Source organism: Daphnia pulicaria, chromosome 8 (genome assembly GCF_021234035.1).
Source record: "Daphnia pulicaria isolate SC F1-1A chromosome 8, SC_F0-13Bv2, whole genome shotgun sequence".
Taxonomy (NCBI): Eukaryota; Metazoa; Arthropoda; class Branchiopoda; order Diplostraca; family Daphniidae; genus Daphnia; species Daphnia pulicaria.
In genome coordinates, this window is record NC_060920.1 from 10,592,975 (window position 1) to 10,610,874 (window position 17,900).

The 17,900-nt window shown below is 42.3% G+C and overlaps 2 protein-coding genes across 3 annotated transcripts; one reads left to right on the forward strand and one right to left on the reverse strand.

The window, feature by feature from the left end:
* Window positions 1-253: 253 nt before the first annotated feature.
* LOC124311216 (heterogeneous nuclear ribonucleoprotein H2-like) lies at window positions 254-3,840 on the reverse strand. 2 transcript variants are annotated; one of them, XM_046775613.1, is made up of 11 exons: window positions 3,708-3,840; window positions 3,235-3,299; window positions 2,954-3,040; window positions 2,675-2,764; window positions 2,454-2,612; window positions 2,119-2,271; window positions 1,771-1,909; window positions 1,072-1,316; window positions 792-967; window positions 604-720; window positions 254-534 (listed from the first exon to the last, which is right to left on the reverse strand). In XM_046775613.1, exons 3-11 carry the CDS (start codon window positions 2,976-2,978, stop codon window positions 433-435), a joined length of 1,206 nt encoding a protein of 401 aa, XP_046631569.1. In that variant the 5' UTR covers window positions 2,979-3,040; window positions 3,235-3,299; window positions 3,708-3,840; the 3' UTR covers window positions 254-432. The 2 variants fall into 2 exon arrangements, with proteins under 2 accessions (XP_046631569.1, XP_046631568.1); XM_046775612.1 differs by having other exon boundaries at window positions 792-988.
* An 843-nt stretch (window positions 3,841-4,683) lies between these two features.
* LOC124311026 (bicaudal D-related protein homolog) lies at window positions 4,684-17,602 on the forward strand. Its single transcript, XM_046775268.1, has 7 exons — window positions 4,684-6,267; window positions 13,693-13,908; window positions 14,472-14,588; window positions 14,737-15,180; window positions 15,472-15,915; window positions 16,036-16,293; window positions 16,433-17,602. The coding sequence occupies exons 1-7, from the start codon at window positions 5,971-5,973 to the stop codon at window positions 16,613-16,615; spliced, it is 1,959 nt and encodes a 652-aa protein (XP_046631224.1). The 5' UTR covers window positions 4,684-5,970; the 3' UTR covers window positions 16,616-17,602.
* The last annotated feature ends 298 nt before the right edge of the window (window positions 17,603-17,900 follow it).

Here is a 17,900-nt window from a genome sequence, read left to right on the forward strand (position 1 = left end):
TTCCCAAGCCCTCTTATGGGTAGTGCCGGGCGCAAAATGACGTAATGTCCTCAATAAGCGCCACGTCTTCTCCCGAATGTTCGTAAAAAAGGGGCTCCAACCAACTGCAAGGCTCGTTCGTTCCGTTTCAAAACATGGAAATTTCCGTTAGAGCGTGGGCACGTTCCCTCATCAATCAACTAAATAACACACCGCAACGAGATAAGATGGCAATAAAGATAAAGAACCTAAAAAACTCGACGTTCCGGGATAATTTACGTTAAATGTGGTGAGTGTGTATTACTTAGACGGAATGCGTACAAACGACTGAGCCACAATGTTTATATGAAAAATAGGGAAGGGACAAATAGATTAAACCGACGAAATCAAAATTCAAATTGTGTATGCATGTGGATAGAACGAAAGGGGTTTACTTGACCAAAAATAGGACAATCAATTGTCGTAACCTCCTCCGTATGGTGGTCCGTAGCCGGCAGGACCGGCTGTCGAATTCAGGAACAGTTCAATGTAACGATGCTGCATGTTACATTTATCCTATAAAAACCCAAAGTGTTAGTTAATGTTACATTACCTCAAATAGAAAAAATAGACAACTGAACGTACTCTGCTCATGGCCCGGACAGCGTCTTCATGAGTCGCAAATTCGACATCAGCTTCACCCGAAGCGCGGCCTTGTTCGTAGCCTATATGGATAGCGACCGGATGCAGCGGATGGAAAAACTGAAAAAAAAAAAGACAATTAAGAATTACTATTAAAAGGTAACACGATCTATCAAGTTCTCAAAACCTACTTCTGCAATATCATCCTCAGACGCCCTGAAGGGCAATCCACGCATGTGGATTCTGTGTCCAGATCCTTCATCGCCGTACAAGGTTTTCAGTGTACGTGGCCGCTCAAAGTTTTGCTCCATGTATCGAGGTGGCCCACCTCCGTTGCCCCAATCCCCACCACGCATGTAGGGCTCTTCTGTAAAATTTCCATAATAGCCTTTAACAAAAAATTGACTTGAGACTATGCTAATCATCACAAAATTTAAATTGTACAAAAGGGCCCCACGGCCAAATCCTCACCTCTCCGTCTCATGTGCCCTCCTCCTCCTCCATGACGCATCTGACCTGGACCACCACCGCCAAAACGGTCCACGTTCCTGTCATAAGGACTGGGTCGGCCACCTCCGTACCTGTCTCCACCTCCTCCGCCATAACGTCCTTCATGCGATCCGCCTCCACGGCCTCCGCCACCTCCTCCACCGCGAGGAACGCTGGCAAGAGCGGCACGGGCTTCACTCAAACTACTGCGGAATATCTCAATATACCTGAAGTGGCGGAACAAAACATTATAATGTTACCAACAGTTAACAAGAAAGATGAGAATAAAATATCACATGGAAGAGAAAATAAAGCAAGCCTCTTTAAACCGTAACCACCCGGTAAGTCAGCTCGCAGCCAAGTTGGTCAAGTGCAGAAACAAATTTTTGAGAAGAAAAATTTATAATGATTGTCTGGAAATAATTTTTTTTTTTGACAACCAACACGAATCGTGATTCACCACACACCGACATGACGAGAGAGTCCGTTGTTCGAAATCGTCCCGTCCCACCCTCGAGGGGGATGGTGAAAGATTAGGAAAGCTTTTTTTTGGTTTAACAATAAAAAAAAAAAAACACAAATTGACATGACGTACACTTTCTGGAGACTAGCAAAGATCAATGGAAACGAAATGAGGATTATAAGAGGAGAAAAGGGTTGTTTATGTTTAGAGGTTCCCACCTGTGCCCGATCTTTTCCTTGTGTTTCTCTAGAGCCCTCTCAGCTAGAGCAGAAGTTGCAAACTGAATATACGCTTCGCCCGTGCTCCTCCCAGAATAGTCCGTAGGTAGAGTTATTCCGTTTGGCACTATCTCCAACCCTGCCCCAAAATGTCATCACACATCAAGTTTGCACTCACAGTAATAAAACGGTCGGGAAAACCCAATCCGCTGCTTCTAAGGTCCAACCGTTCCTCAGCCACAGCGAAAAAGATCCACCCATTATATCAATACGAAAAACAATCCCAGCTCCATCACGAGGGGAAACAATTGTAAAAATAAAACAAGTCCAGAACTTAGAAATATGTACCAGTGAAGAACTGAGCAATCTCCTCCTTGGAACAACCAAATGGTAGTCCACGCAAACGGACAAAACAATCATCATCAGATGACGGGGCCGCCGCGTTCGGTGGGCCAGATCGTTTTACCATCCATTCCATTTCAGATCGTTTGGACCGGAAAACTGCAAGAAAAATGAGTTGAATGAACAAAGGAACATCCACATAACCTTAAACAGTATAGGTTCATGCGTATCAGTGGTCACCAAAGAGTTAATATCATAAGTTATCATTGGCCTGGACACAGAAATTTTGTGTCATCATTTTATTACCTAGTCGCTAACTTAAGATTAAGATTTTTGCATACCTTCAATGTAACGAGGACCAAGATGTTCATTGTGTTTTGTCAGAGCTCTTTCAACATCTTCCTCACTAGTCAACTCTAGGTAACCTTCACCAGTGGGCCTTCCCTCCCTGGTGTAAGTCATGTGAATCCCAGCAGCACCACCAACAATGTTTGAATCCTCTGAAAACCATAATGCTTCCAGTTAAAAAAGGTGAACTGGATAATTTAACTTAGTACCTTACCAAAAAATTTAAGGATGTCTTCATCAGTGACTGCCCATGGCAATCCCCTCAAACGCACTACAAATCCATCTTCTTCAGCCATCACTTTCTCTGAAAAAGAAATTATAAGATAAGCAACAGTACTAATACACATATTTGTACACAATTACACCTGCAAGACTCAGAGTCATGCATGTCTAATAATTTATTTGACCTCATGTGCAACATTGTGCTATCAGAAAGATCGATCATCATTGTCTTGTAGATGTAAAACCAAAGTAGATGATTGAATGCAATTACCTTTTTGCTCTGAAACCTCAGTCATTCAGATGTCAGTAAGTTGTTCAGCAAGAACAATAAGGATATTGTTGTCAATAGATGTGAAGCCTGCCAATAAAAAAATATCCAATTAATGGCAAGTCACTAAACCATCTAGTAAGTCTGAAAAATTATAAATCTGTTCAGAACCATGCATGTCTAATAGTAAGGTAATTTTCATTCAACAAATATTGCAGATCAAAAAGTAAAATCATCACTACAGATAGTTTATACTCATAAACAATGCTGATGAAATAAAATACCTTTGTTAAGGGTGCAACTGTCCTAATATTGCGAAACTGAGCCTGATATGGGTCAGTAATCAGTCCTGAAAAAAGGGAACATCTGTAATCAGCACGAGTTTCAACATTGAAAATTCTTTCCCATCTTTAGTATATTAAGTGCCATGCAATATTACTTTCTAATGCTAACCATGATTCATAAAATTGCATCAGAATGCCACAATAAAATGTAAATATACTTTTAAATCATGGATCAACAGCAACAGCCCGATAATTGTTATCTGTTGAACATGGCTTCATTCAGAAAATTTGATAATGAAAAAAATGAGTTTTCCAACAAGTTCTAACATGTGGATTCGACGCAATTTCTGAAGGACGCCCAGAACTAGGCTGAAGCAAAATAAATGAGCATTTTTCTTTGAAAACATTTATACGGAACTGGTTTGGAACAATTTCTAAAATGAACGTAAAAATTGATAAAAATCTATACTTACAAATTTATACAGACTATTCAATGCCAGGTCATAGGCTTCCCCACGCCAACGCCAATATGAATGTAAGCGTGGTTTCGTATAGACACGAAGAGATACGTGAACCGGTCTATTTTTCAAGGGGGGGGGGGATAGAAGGAGGGGAAGGAACTTATGCCACATCGACAAACTTAATCATTGATGCAAATATGATATTGAATAATATTAATTATAACTCTTTTAAATATGTATATTAATTTTCATTTATTTAGTGCTAAAGAATTTTATTTTTGTTGGGAAAATAATAATTACATTGTTTCAGAATTTCAGTACATTTACGCCATATCTGCCATCTAGTAGCCAATAAGAAAATCTTAACGGCAAATTTTGATGCCTTTTGTTTTTCATTTCATTCATTTGAATCATTTCACTGAATTAAGCATGGATGATCCAAAGGCATTTCGAAATATACGTTAAAGTCTTTCTACCCCTACAGATAATTACGGTATGGAAGAAAAGGAATGGTGATTTGGACTCCCTTCTGTAACTTCAACTTACTTTTTAGTCGAATGGTCGTCCACGTCCATTGTATCTGTGTCTCTTTGAATAGCTTCGGAACCGATAAGGCGATAACCTTGCGCATCATTAGTCATTACTATTAGTTATACCATGATAGCTATACGGTGGACGTGGACTATTTAAAGCTGAAAGCCTATTTCAAAGAACACTCCCGAAATGGCAAAATTTTTCTTTTTTGCCACACCATCAGTTTCGAGTTTCGCACAATGTATTCAAAGATGAGGCGAATTATGTAAATTTCATGGTTATTATGATTAAAATTGATTAGATTTTTTAATGTTTTTAGGTAAAAATGTTTGGGGAATTTATTTCAAATATTTGAAATCATAGATAATGCCATCTATTGGTTGAAAAAATATGTGCAACAAACAAAAATCGTGACTGCTCTTTTTCACGTTATCAGTTTATACCAGATGTGGTTAATTAATACCAGATGTGGTTAATGAATCAAAATAAAATAATAAATGCTATTAATTGATACCTAAAAGGAGCTTTCGACACACAGTAATCAGAAAACGTACTGGATAGAGAAAAATGTCTCATTGCTCAATCTCGTTAATTAAGTGTTAAAAAAGCGCAAAATCAAGGCCAGCGAAAAAAGAAAAAATAGATTACAAATCAAATTAGTAAGAAAAACATTTTCCTTGGCTCCTCGACTTGTCAAGTGGATTCAGTTGAAAATAATTTCATAGACCACCACACTCCATAACGTTCTTTGTCCTCGTAAGTGGCTCCAATTGTTCTTGCCTCCAACGTCTGCTGCGCTTGAGAAAATGGGAGTAGCGCAGCAGCCTGAAATGTTGTTATGAGTCTGTTTTGACTTGTGTGGGTACAGTGGCTGCTGGTGTGGTAATTGGATCGCATTTTACAGACGATAACGTGCACCAGACTGTAACTCCCTGGTGATCATCAAAATTTCAGATTTGCAAACAAACATGTATTATTTTTTGAAACGTCAGCCATTCAAAAAAGCAGCAGATAAAACATTTTCGAGCCATTGCCTTCCAAAAAGGAATAAAACCAACAGTCCAACTAAATACGATACAGCTGAGAGGTGCATACGTCATATCAAACATTTTGTTAAAAAACAAAATTTGACTTGAAACGATCCAAATTAGAAACAGGCGCCTGTCAGCGTCGACTGCTGCTAAAAAAATATGAATAAAAAGATTTTGCCTTGGGCAGTCAGTTTGATTACTATCCGATGGAAAAAAAAAATAAAAAGGTGGGTGGGACATATAAATATACCAAACACCGCCAGGTGCGCGAGTACTGTAGCAATGTTCTCCCCGGACTGAAGGACTCAGTTCGTTGAGAGCCTTCGGCCGGAGCTGACGTGCGTTCAAACCGTTTCCGCTCTGAGGTACACAAGAGAGAAAAAGAAAAAAAAAAGATTAAGAACAAGGCAAAGCAGCTGTGTACTACCGGTAGTGTGTCTATGTGTGGTCGGTGCGTTTCTTTTTTGGCTATTGTCATATCCGTGCATGTTACCTTGACGACGGCTTGTTTTGACGACTGCACTACGACAAGCGCGTAGAAAAGTCTTTGTCCTCTGCCCAGTTTTGTTTGGTCAAAAGTTGAGTGTCGGAAAAAAAAAAAATCAATCGGAATTGATTAAGTTATTTTTTTAGTGTGAGAAATCGGTTTTATCGTGTCGTGTGCGCTGATCGGATATGTAAACTTGGAGTAGCGACTTCGCTACGAGGCCATGCCCGGCGAAAATCGTCACCAGTCTAGTTCTAACCTCAAAGGCCATCACATGCTGGACAATTACGCCATCATGGAGCAGCAGCAGCAGCAGCAGCAGCAGCATCATCATCAGCCCGCGGCCGATCTGAGTGAGCCAGTGGGTAATGGCAGCCTGCAAGAATTGTACGCCCAGTTGGTTCAGAAGGAGCGTGATCTCCTTCTAGCTGCCCAATTGGGCAAAGCTTTGCTGGAAAAGAACGAAGAACTCGGCCTGCAGAACGAAAAAATGGCAGAAGAGTACTCGAGACAGTTGGAGGTTAGTTCAAAAACCCGATTCAAAAAATGATTTGTCTTTCCTTTTGTTTTTCTTTCTTTTTCTGCTCGTTCCGCCGTCAGTTCAGATAACACAACCAACTTATCTGTCACACTGATGACGTCAAGAAAATTAAGTCAACGTGAAAACGGATCTGTTTTGGGTTCGAACAAATCAAATTGATTATACCGAGCATTTTCGTACGAGACAAGAAATGGGTGGCAACAATTTTGGGCTAATAAATCTTCATGGCGGAAGGGTCGTCGTCGTCGTCGGCCCACCCAAATGTTTTTCCTGTAAATGGAGACGTCATTTGATGTATTAAAGAATCAGGAGGCTCTGTTGTTGGGTTTCGCGAAAGCCTAGTGTCTCACGTTGAACGCGTCAACGGGTAGAGCAAGAGTCGCAAATTTTGCAACCCAAGAAAAATAAAAAAAAAAAACCCAAAGATGAAGAACCACCAGCAGCAGCCCATCTCATTAGTGTAGCCGAGGAAGCCTGACGGGAAATTCCGCGTTTCGATTCGGTGTGGTAGTTTTCATTTCGCAGTCGGACCCGATTTATCATTGTACTCTCGTCACCACCTATATAGCAGACAGTTATATCTATTTACACTGGGCTCACATATGCGTATATCTCTGACTCATCACAAGAGACGTAACGTACAATGGCAGAAAGAAACTAACCCCGTTGCTTGGTGGCCGTATCTCAGAGTGTTTTTTCCTCGGCTTGTCCGTGCTGTTTCGTCACTATCCGACAATGACTTGGTTTCTCGATGGCCAATTCGGTCTACCAACAAGGCCGGCCCTTTTCTTTCTTTGGGCTGGAATTAGATTATATTTGCGGATATGTTTCGCCTCCATTTTTCCCCTCTGAATGTTCTTTTATTTATTTTTTCCAGCCCAGCATTTTCTAGTCAATTGAAATAAAAAGAAAAAAAGAGAAGAAAATGGAGTCAGTTGCGGATGGCCAGTCATGAAAGAAGAGAGAGTTCTTTTTCGGAAGCTGATCTCGTTCTATGCCTTTCTTCTCTTTCTCTCTTTGCCTGGGACTTTGGGTTTTCTACTTGTTTTTTCTTCCTGTGACGGCACACGGGCCGTGTCTAAAAGATCCAGCGAAAGTTACAATTTGGCGGGAGGGAAATCAACTAGACCCAACGCAGTATATCTATACACGCTTACTGTAGCGAAACCTGCGCGACAACGATTTTTATATCTATTGAATAAAAAATATTAAAAAATACCGGAGACGATGTGGAACAATCAGCCATCGATCTGACTCTTAGCACTTTCCCTTTTTTCTCTTCGCCAGACGAACGAATGTACATTTTTTCCTTTTTTCGACGAATTATTACATATCTGATTATTTGCAATAGAATGCGATTTTCCCTAAATATCTGGTTGCATAATGCAAACGGCCAAAAACCAAGGGGTGGGCACACACACTCAAGAGAGAGAGAGAGAAAAGCGTCTACAAAATGCGAAACATTTTTGATGGATGAGTTTCAAACGGGTTTCAAATTGAAAAAATCTGCCACACTGTATATACTTTTGCCTTGTAATTAGAATTCACCAGCATGCACGTCTTTCCAAAAAATTCCCCTCGGGAGTTGATAAAAAAAAAAAAAAAATGAGTCACGATGTCGTACACCGACATCGTTTCGGTCGGAATCTGCTGGTCGCCACACGTGAAAGGGAAAAAAAAACGAACATAGTTATAATATACATATGCGCCCACAGAACGTACCGTGTAAAGTTGGTCTAAACCAATGGACGATACCGATTATTGGGTTAGTCGAGGTGAGAAGGTGCAACCGAGTGTAACATCATACTATAATTTCATGTTGGGTTGTTGATAATAACGCTTGTTTTTTTTTTAATTCTTATTTTTTTCCTTTTGGTTGTTTACACACCATGTTTTATCCAAGGCTTTTGATCTCCTGGAAACAAACAGAAAAAAAAAGAATGGGCAACTCTTTTTTATTGGCTAGCCAGTTTCCAGTTTCATGTTAAAGAAAGAAAAAAACGGTTGTAAGTTGTGGACGGTATGAGGTATCGGTAGCCTGCGTGAAAACCGCACGAGATGTTTCGTGTGCACTTCAAACACACACAGAGAAGAAGAAGAGAGAAATAATAGCAGACAAAATACAATTTCAAAGTAATACGAGGAAAAAAATATGGACCAGACAACTTGTCCTTATTCTCTTCTTCTTCTTAAAAGAACCTCAAACGTTATTGCGCATGTCTTTGTGTCCGAGTTGGGTTTTTTGAATGAGTCGTGTCGATTTTGAACGCGTCGACCGAATGAGTTAACCGCTTCCGTCCACCTTCAACCCGATCGACCCCAAAGCCCCTGCCGTTTTTCAAAAGATCATCTGACCTGAATGAATTCGTATAGTCAGCTGAAGACGTCATTTTTCAGATGCTGATGCAATACCCATAGAAGATTACGTCAGTGCTAACGAAAATTTCAAAGAAAAATTGAGGTTAGACCCCTCCCGCATGTAATCCATTTAAAACAGACAAATTAAAATGTCGACCTCCTTTCTTCTTTTTTGAAATCTCGCTCGAATTACGTGCCAATAAAAACCGGAAACAAAAGGCCAATCGAGACCCAACTTTCCCTCCTAAAAAAAGGGGAAGTGGTCGCAGTGCAGGTCTAATCATAGCGGAAGTCTAAGATTTCTTTTTTTTACGTGAAGACAAATGCAACTTCAAGGTAAAAACAGCGTCAATACGCCACTTGAAAACCAAAGGGGGGTTTTACCTTCAAGCTCTTCCTAGTTTCAATTTACCATTATGCCATTATTTATAGCCAATTTTTTCGTTAAGGCCAAAAGGAAAACCTATGGATGAGTAATTTCCAATAAGCATCGCCTGGAGGAGAAAAAAAAAGGCCTTACCTTTGCGGGAATGTTTCCCGAAGATGCTGCAAGGGTCACTTCCGGTATACTACACCAAAGAGAGAAAACGGATTGGCCGGAGGTGTTTTACGACATGAATGTTTGATTCCCCCCCAACTACTTCAGGATTCCTTTTTCTTTCTTTAACTAAGCAACTGTGACCTCATCGCTTCATCCGGTTACTTTTTTTGTTACAACACTCTCACTAGCTCAGCCAATTCAAACCCACGTTTATACTTTTTTTTTTGTTGAAAAAAGCCCAGCCCCTGCTGGGTAATCACGCGAAAATCAAGGCCACACTCTTGACTATGCAAATTAGGTGAACGTGAATCACGACTTTTACTTGGCGTCGATGACGAGTCCAACAGTCTGAGTTGTTTTATTCTAAAAGATTTGGACTCGGTTAAATTCGCGTATCTTTCGATCAAGTCCCATTTTGGAGGGGGATGCGGGACCCAGTGAATTTTCTCGGGAGGGAGAATGACGGTCGTTTGACTATTGAAAGTGCCGCCCACATTGGCCCCATGACATTCTGGTTTTTTTATTCTCCCTCTCCTCCCTGTTGTTTTCTCTTGTTGAATAACATTTTATTTGTTTACGATTCACCTGTAACAAATCAATGGACGTCGAACCAGCGGGGCAATAATATAATGGCGTTGACTCAACTCTTTCTTCATCAAAAAAAGGAGTCTTTCTTTTGTTGGAAGGAATAAAGGTGGCCCATCTGCAGCAAGGCTCGGCCGTCGCCATTCACGCTTCACGGAGCTCCCCCACCTTTTTCATCTTTTTCTTCTTCTTCCTACGTCGCAATTTCGTCATCTGGTCACCACCTGACCAAACCCTTTTTTTTTAATTTACGATGATGCAAGAAGAACATCGACCAGAAACGAAAGAGAGAAGAAGAGTCATAGCACTTTAAAACATATATACACATATAATTTGCCTATCCGTTGTTGGCTGGGAACTCCCAACCGACATGTAAATTTCAGTTATGGCGATCAAGAAATAAAACAAGAAAAAAAAGGGGGAATGAGATCGCCATCATCTCAAAGCTGCCGTCATTGGTTACGAGGTCGCACGCTCTTCGCGTTTGCGGCCGCCCGCAAAAGATCGATTCACGAACGGACGGGTTGTTCAACTTCTTTTCTTTTTTTGGGCTGGGTTCTAATTTATTTTTTTTTTCTAGCTCCTTTTTGGTGTTGTTATTCCATTGCTTGGTATACACCTTTATTATGTTCGTTTTTGAGGAATGTTTGGAATCATTATCATAACGTTTGAATTTTGATTATCAGCGGCGCGTACATTTAAATACGAATGATTCTGTTTGGTGAGAGGCCTGCCAAGGCTGAATCTTCATTCTTTTGTTACCGATAATGTACCCCAGAGATTCTATTAGACGATGGGGGGGACTAGGGTCTTTGAATACCGTCGTCACGGGCGGTCGTGGAAAGATGGGCACGATGGGCCGGCGGCAGCGATCGAGGCCGCCGCGCAGATGTCGCAGATGTCGCCCGATCTCTTGGCTGTTTCACGTTTATTATTCAAAAAACCAACGACCAAGTGTACACTGGCACGCAACATTGGATGCCAACGAGATCAATAGACTGGATCGCTATATAACTGTTGAGAGAATAGACTCTGGCCAGCAGCATCGTCATTAGGTACCGAAAAAGGAAAAAGAAACAACAACAACCGACGACCGGCCGAAAATCCATGAGAACCCGGCAAAAGGCAGCGCTCGGCGGACACGAAGAAGCAACGGGTCGGAAATTATCGTGAAAATACGAACCCAGACGCAAAAAAAAAAGAATCTCAGAGCAAAATAACAAATGACGACGGCCTTCCTCGGTAACGTACTGCTATTAATTGAATTATAGTGGGACTGCCAGTTTCGGGTGAATTGACGTCCGGCCGTATGACAGAATCAAAGAAAAATGTTTGACGACATCCCCAACTAGAAATGGCACCCCATCGTTCTTTTTTCTTCTTCTGCCCCAAAATAAAATAAAAGTTCCGGAAGGATTTTATTTTTTCTTTGTCATCCTGTCCATCAACAGACCTTCACTGTCCGGTGTTTTCTGACGGGAGAGGATGAAAGAACAGGGACTTTGAAAATATACTAGTCAGCCATTGTTCACCAGCCTGGAAAGGACGAGGTTGGTTCTTGGTAGAAAATAATCGAAATAAAAGAAGGGGGTACCATGTCGTTTGCTGCCGACACAAGACCGGTGTACACTGGCGGTTTTTAAAAATTCTTTAAAGAAAAACCTTCGACAGGAAACGGTTCCCGTTAGATTACACGAGGAACGCGCGCGCGCAAAAGGCAAACAGGTGGCTTTGGTACACTACGACGACGACGTAGTGTACATTCTTATTTGCGTGTTCTCATCTCTTTCACATCTTTTCAGAAGTTTTTTTGTTTTTTTTAAGTTTACATCTTTCGCTGGTGGCCAGCCGAGCGAAGATTTGTGTATTTTTACGTCCAACACGCAAGATATATCCCTCGGGTCGAACGAAATTATCCGAATCGCCTTCCGTCGTCGCGGAGCCGTTTCGCCGAAAACAATGGGCATGAACAATTTCGACATGACGGATAATCCTCTTTGGCGTATCTTTTTTTTTTGTGGGAGTCCTATCTTATAGTCTTATCTATTTTGAACGGATAATAAGAAGTGGAGATCTTTTTTTCTTCTTCTTCGGCCTTGTGAGAAAATATTAACAAAAGATTCAAGCGGATAAAACCATTTTTCTTCAAAGTTTTATTTTTGGTTGTTAAACAAAAGTGGAGGCCAATCCCCTCGAGAAAGATCTAGTGGACCGTGTCAAAACGCCACACAATTCTCATTGAGAAAGATTTTATTCTTAACGAACAAACTAAAATCTATAAGGGTATTTATTGCGTACTCTTCGACTTTGTGCAATTAGACTCGACAGCATTTGTTTTTTTTATCCGCCTCCGAAATTTTACTTGGCAATTAGACCCGACATTATACATCTGTTTCTGAATGCTGCTACTGCTGCTCTCTCTCTCCTCCTTCTAATTAAAAAAGAAATCTATGTACTTGGACTTAATGGCCCCCCTCTCCTTTTCCCCAGCTGTTAACTCGGTCCCCGACTCCTAAACTCGCCAACCCTGTCATTGCACAATGTCTGCAGCAAATCTCACTCTTTAAAAAGTTGTCAGGAAATCACCATACCGGAACAACTCACAAAACCGTTGCCCCTGCCCAGCATTTTGCGACGTTGGACGAATCAACAAAACGGGACTGTAGACCACTTTCTACATTAGCGTCAGATATTATATTTCTCTCTCCACCTTCTCCCTTTTTTTTCTTTGGGTGGGTTGGTCTCTCCCGCTGAGAGCTGTCTCGTCACATCCTGGCACCACGGGGAAATGGTTTCGTGAGTGAAAGCTCATTTAGACACTCTGAAAAAAGTGTATAGAGTTCTACGCTAGCCCGAGAACGGAAAAACTGGGAAACAACAAAAAGCTTATAACTGGGCTAACAAAATCACAACAATCACGCTCAAATTATACAAGAGGCCAGTGTCATTACGCAGTGTGTAGTAGCTTTGTGACGCTATTAGATCCTGTTGTTGTCTGTTGCCAGTTGACCTGAATTTCACCAAGACAGAAAAAAAAGGGCGGGTCTTCCTCCCCGCGTCTTTTATTTTTTTCCCTGACGAAAAAAATAAATTTGAAAAAATATTTTTCGTGAATTATTCATGACGTGAGAAAAAGGGGGTTGCACACGCTATACACATATATACGAATCCCTTCCAGCGACATGCAAGGATTTAGTGGAGAAAACTAAAAGACGAACTTTTGTAGGGAAAAATTAAAATCCAGTCGCGATTGGAATTTTTTGGAATCGCCAGAGAGAGAAAAAACGTTTTACGGTTATTCGAAAGAAATTAAAAAATTAAGCGCTGCAACTACATGGGAAACTATCGATGGACAGGTGGCAAGAGAGGGCACTACCGGTTGAGTTCCTGGAGGAAATATACTGGAATTCTCTTTACTTATAACTCCTTTTTCCACCCCCGCCGACTAATGCCATTAGACGGGCAAACACGCTCGAATTCACGCGCGTTCCGTTATCCGCCGAAGCCGGCGGAATTTTTGTCTTCTTCATATTTTTCAACGTGAAAAAAAGTCGTAATATCATTTAAGAAGGTTAAAAAAGAAGAAGAAGCCAAATAGACAGGTAAAAAGAGGTAAAAGATGACAGTTCAACGGGAAGTAAAAGAGAGAAAACTAAACGAATTCATAACTGGATCATCGTGTAGTAGTCTAGTAGACCTCCCCTGTTTAACTTATTACGTGTCTTATATTATAAGCCGATCTGGTTACAAGGAAGTCCGACCTAGTTTTTCCACTTCTTTTCTCTTTTTCGTGATATTTTACTATTTTTAATACGAAATTGAGGACCACGAAGAAAAGAAAAAATTGAAATCAAAATTGTCTTGGCTATATACTAAAATGTCGTTGCGTTTTCTCCTATTGTTTCGTTTTGTGCGACCAGATTTTGGAGCAGGAAAAGCACGTTCTGCGGCGCAAAGTGGACAATGTTGAAGGTGAATACGAGTCCAAGGTATCGGAGCTGCAGAGCGACGTCGCCGATCTGAGACGGGCCCTCGACGAGCAGCAGAACAACGTCAAAATGGCAGAGCGACAAAAGTCGTCCATCATTACCCAGTTGACGGAGCAGAACCAGCGACTCACTGCCCAACTCAAAGAGGTTCGTAGATATACTTGAGACCCATTGAACCGCCATTTTTATTCTTTCGGAACTTGGGATAGTCTTACTAATGTCCGTCCGTAGGGGATAGATATAATACCGTAACATCAACGTCAAGTTAATATATATTGGCCCCCCCCTCTCTCTCCCGCCTTCCTTCAGTCAACCGTTACTCACGTTAACCGGTTCTTCTCATATGCGGGGGGGTTTCCTTCTTCCTTCCAGGCGGAAGAAAAAAAGAGAAAAATTGAGAAAGAAAAAAAGTATGGGGTGGATTGATTCCGGGGCTCTCAACTAGTTAAGGAGATGACCAATGAACAGTTATTACCTTTTTAACCGGGGGGCATGTATACACACACACATACTACACGGAGCAAATGCATGCAAGGAAACGAAGAAAACAACAACTGCTGGTGAACAGCTGTTGTTTTTGTTTTGTCGTTTTTCCCGATATCGGAGAACTTTATCTATGCACTTTTTTTCGTATTATAGACGCACTTTGTGTTGATGGTGGCTAATTAGCGAGGATTTTTTATTTATTTATTTTTTATTTTTATAATTAGGCGATGAAAAATGAAGAGCAACTGAGCGCCCAGCTGCAAGGCTTGCGTGATCAGTTCAGTTTGAGGAAATCTAGTCTCCAGGACCATGTCGGCCATTTGGAAATCATGAGAGAAGAGGTACGTTGTATTATGTTGCACTACTAATAATCATAAAACTCCGTCGCTTTATAATAACCAGTCGAGATAAAAAGAGAACCCGTCTAAAAAATGGCCGACTTGTTTGTCTTTTCCCCTCCGTCATCTGTTGAATGGAAAAACCGAACAGATCGTGATGCTGACCGAGAAGAAAACGGAATTGGAGCGACGGCTTCAGCACCTGCTGACGGAGCGTGAGGGTCTGACATCGAACCTGGACGAGTCGTCGGACAGGATCGTCGGACTGGAGCGCCAGTGTCACGAGCAGGAGGTTCACCTGCGAGAAACCCACCGGGAGCTGAACGAATTGCGGGCGGCCAACGGGTCACTGTGCGAGCGACTGGAATCGATGACGAGGAACCTGTCCTCACCGTCGGCTCCTTCCTTCCACCACCACAGTCACTCGCTGCTGGCCGAAATGGACCTGTCGGCCGCCAGTTCCGGTCACGGCTCGGCTTCCAGCCCAAACTCGCACCCGTCCCTCACCGGCCAGGACGACATCGAGATCGACGACATCGAGTGCGACGATCCTCAGGGCGAGAATTCCCTCGTCGTCGAAGAGCAAAACCAAAAGGTAAAAAAAATGAAAACGAATTTAAAAAAAAAAAAAAGAAAAAATAAGTTACCGGTACGTCTTTGACATACCACCTGTCCATTAATGAAAGAACATGAGAGCCCAGCTAGTCGTTAGCGGTTTCCCGCTGTGGTGGGCCATCATCAAAACAAAGTTATTAGCATATTTTACAAGATGTGAAAGGCTCAGAAATGATTGTCCAACATTTCATATCATAGAGAAAAGAACTCCAAATTTGAGAGTTCTCATCTTATTTTCCTTTATGTGGTTATTAAATTATTATTATCGTAGATGAGACAAGAAGTGATGGACGCCTGCGTGGCTCTGAGGTCCCTGTGCGAGACGGTGAGAGCCCAGCGACGTCGGGCGTCGCTGTCGCTGTCGTCCTTCACCTCGTCCAACGGGAGCGGTCAGAACGCCTCGGTGGTGAGCTCGGCGTCGACCGACACGGACGGCGACGGACACGGCAGCATCCCGCGGCTGGACGGCAAACAGGACACGGGTCTGCTCAATTACCTCGTCAAAGACATTGATCACCTGGTGAGAGGCTCGGCCTGGTTCCAGCTCGACTTCTCCCAGTGCGACCAGTGCGGACGCAGCCCCAACGACCTCCTCCAGCTCGAGTCCGAGCTGCACTTGACCCAGGAGGCGGCCGACCGGTTGCAGCGCAATTTGGCCGACAAGACGGAAGAATCCAAGCGACGCAACGAGGAAGCCACATCCTTCAAAAATCAGGTACTGCGTACTACAGGCGCACTATCAAATTAAATTCAATGTAAATATAACTCGATCGGAAGTGACGGCCTAGTTACTCTTTAATAACATTTTCCCCCTTTTATTTTGGGATTGAAACAGCTGACGCTCAAAGAGGTGGAGCTGGAAGCGACTCGCGAGGAACGCGACACGGCCCGCCGAGATGTCCGTGACACTCACCTGGCCAAAGACGAGATCATCCGACGTGCCTGGGAAGTTCGCGACCAGGCCGTTTCGCGTAAGAACGCGGCCGAAATCGAGCTGGCCCGCACCCGCATCGACGTCCTCCAAATCAACAGTCAACTGCTGGAAGCCATTCAGCAAAAAGTGGAGCTCAGCCAGCAGCTCGACCAGTGGCAGGTATCAAAATCAAACGCATTCAACCGCTCGACTTGAAAAAGAATTAAAGCCCCGCCTCGAGGGATTTTATCATTTCGTCGCTCTTGAACTTGTGCTGGGCTGTTGTTGTTTCTACTGGGATTTTTTTTATATTTGATAGGTGGACATGCAGCAGCTGCTCGACGACCAGATGAAGAGCAAATTGTCCAAACAGGAAAGGCTGCGCTCGATGGCCAGCGCGGGCGGTGGAGCGGCTCAGCAGTCGGCCGGGACCACCGCTGGGACCGCCAACTCACCTCAGCAACGAAAAACCAAGTTCTTGGGTCTTTTCCAACGGTCGTGAACAGGGCCGGACTCTTATAGCCATTAGCACGCGCACCTATTCCCCCCCCCATCTCTATTATTCCAACCAAAAACTTTCTCTTCTCTCCTCGCCACACCTAATCTGCATATTAAAAAATACCAGACGATAAAAATCAGCTTCTGCGAATTTCTGCGCGTGTTAATTTATCTCCTTATTTTTGTTACCCCCCTCCATCCCTTCGCGTCCGTCCCTTTTGTTCTTTTTTTTAAAAAACCGTTGTATCATATTAATGATTATTATCCAACCGCTCCTCGATTTATTTAAATTTTTCTCCCAAAAAACTAACGGGGTAGCAGCGTGCTGTTTGTCATGAGACCGATAAGGTGAAAAGAAAAAATAATAATTAATTATACATATTATTGCGTCATACTGAAAACTGTGTAGAATATGCGAAACGAAAAGGTGGATCTCGGGCTGTCTCTCTCTCTCTTTCTCCAATGATAATTATTTACTTGTGATTCTTTTTTTCGGCAATTTATCTTTTCCTGTTTCACTAATTTTCGTTCAATGGGTTACAAATTTTTTTCTTTTTTTTTTCTTTTTTTATCTTTTGAAAAAATTTGGGTTCTGTATCCAGGCCGTAGGTCAGACGAGCCTCCCCTCCCCCTTGTATAATATACAGTTAACCGTCGTGAAAAGGAGAGAAAAGAGTAAGTAGCACGTAACGAGGTCAGAGGTATAAATAAAGGCGATAGCAGTTGAGGGTCTCGTTACTTTTTTTTAAACAGGAAAAAAAGAGAAGAATCGTGATTTCCCGCGCACGTGTGTTTGTGTGCTGCTTCTTACATCTCCCACCCTCCATACCCCTCCCTCCCCCCCACCCAAATCATGTTGTGTAATACCGCGCGAATACCCCTCTTTGTGTGTATGTGTGTCTGTGTGTGTGTGTCTTGTGTTTCGGGAGTGCGTGATTGTGTGTACTGCACCGATAATACATCATGCAACATCTTTGCTAAGAAAACCAAACCATTCGTGACATTCCAATTTTTCTTGTTCGATTCGATTGATTTTTCGTGAGTCCCGAAAAAAACAAAGAAAAGAGAGAAGAGATTTTGTGCTTTTTTCTTTTTCATCCAAACGGGAATGCACCATTTCGCCGGTGCCAGATGGATCGTGAATATTTATTCAAAGTAGACACGAGAAAGAAAGACGAAAAAAAAAGAGAAAGAATTAAAAGAGAGAGAGAGCGACTCTTGTTGGCAAATGGAGCGTGAAAAATGGAGATGGAACGAGAGAAAATAAAAAAAGAAGAGTAGGCTAGACT

Bases quoted from the DNA above. Each gene is read 5' to 3' on its own strand.
- LOC124311216 (XM_046775612.1), bottom strand. From the start codon at position 2,978: ATGACTGAGGTTTCAGAGCAAAAAG. The intron at 2,765-2,953 runs GTAATTGCATTC...TTTCTTTTTCAG, and splicing joins TGAGGTTTCAGAGCAAAAAG to AGAAAGTGATGGCTGAAGAA. The intron at 1,317-1,770 runs GTGGGAACCTCT...CCGCCACTTCAG, and splicing joins AAGGAAAAGATCGGGCACAG to GTATATTGAGATATTCCGCA.
- LOC124311026 (XM_046775268.1), top strand. From the start codon at position 5,971: ATGCCCGGCGAAAATCGTCACCAGTCTAGTTCTAACCTCAAAGGCCAT. The intron at 6,268-13,692 runs GTTAGTTCAAAA...TTGTGCGACCAG, and splicing joins AGTACTCGAGACAGTTGGAG to ATTTTGGAGCAGGAAAAGCA. The intron at 15,916-16,035 runs GTACTGCGTACT...GGATTGAAACAG, and splicing joins CCACATCCTTCAAAAATCAG to CTGACGCTCAAAGAGGTGGA.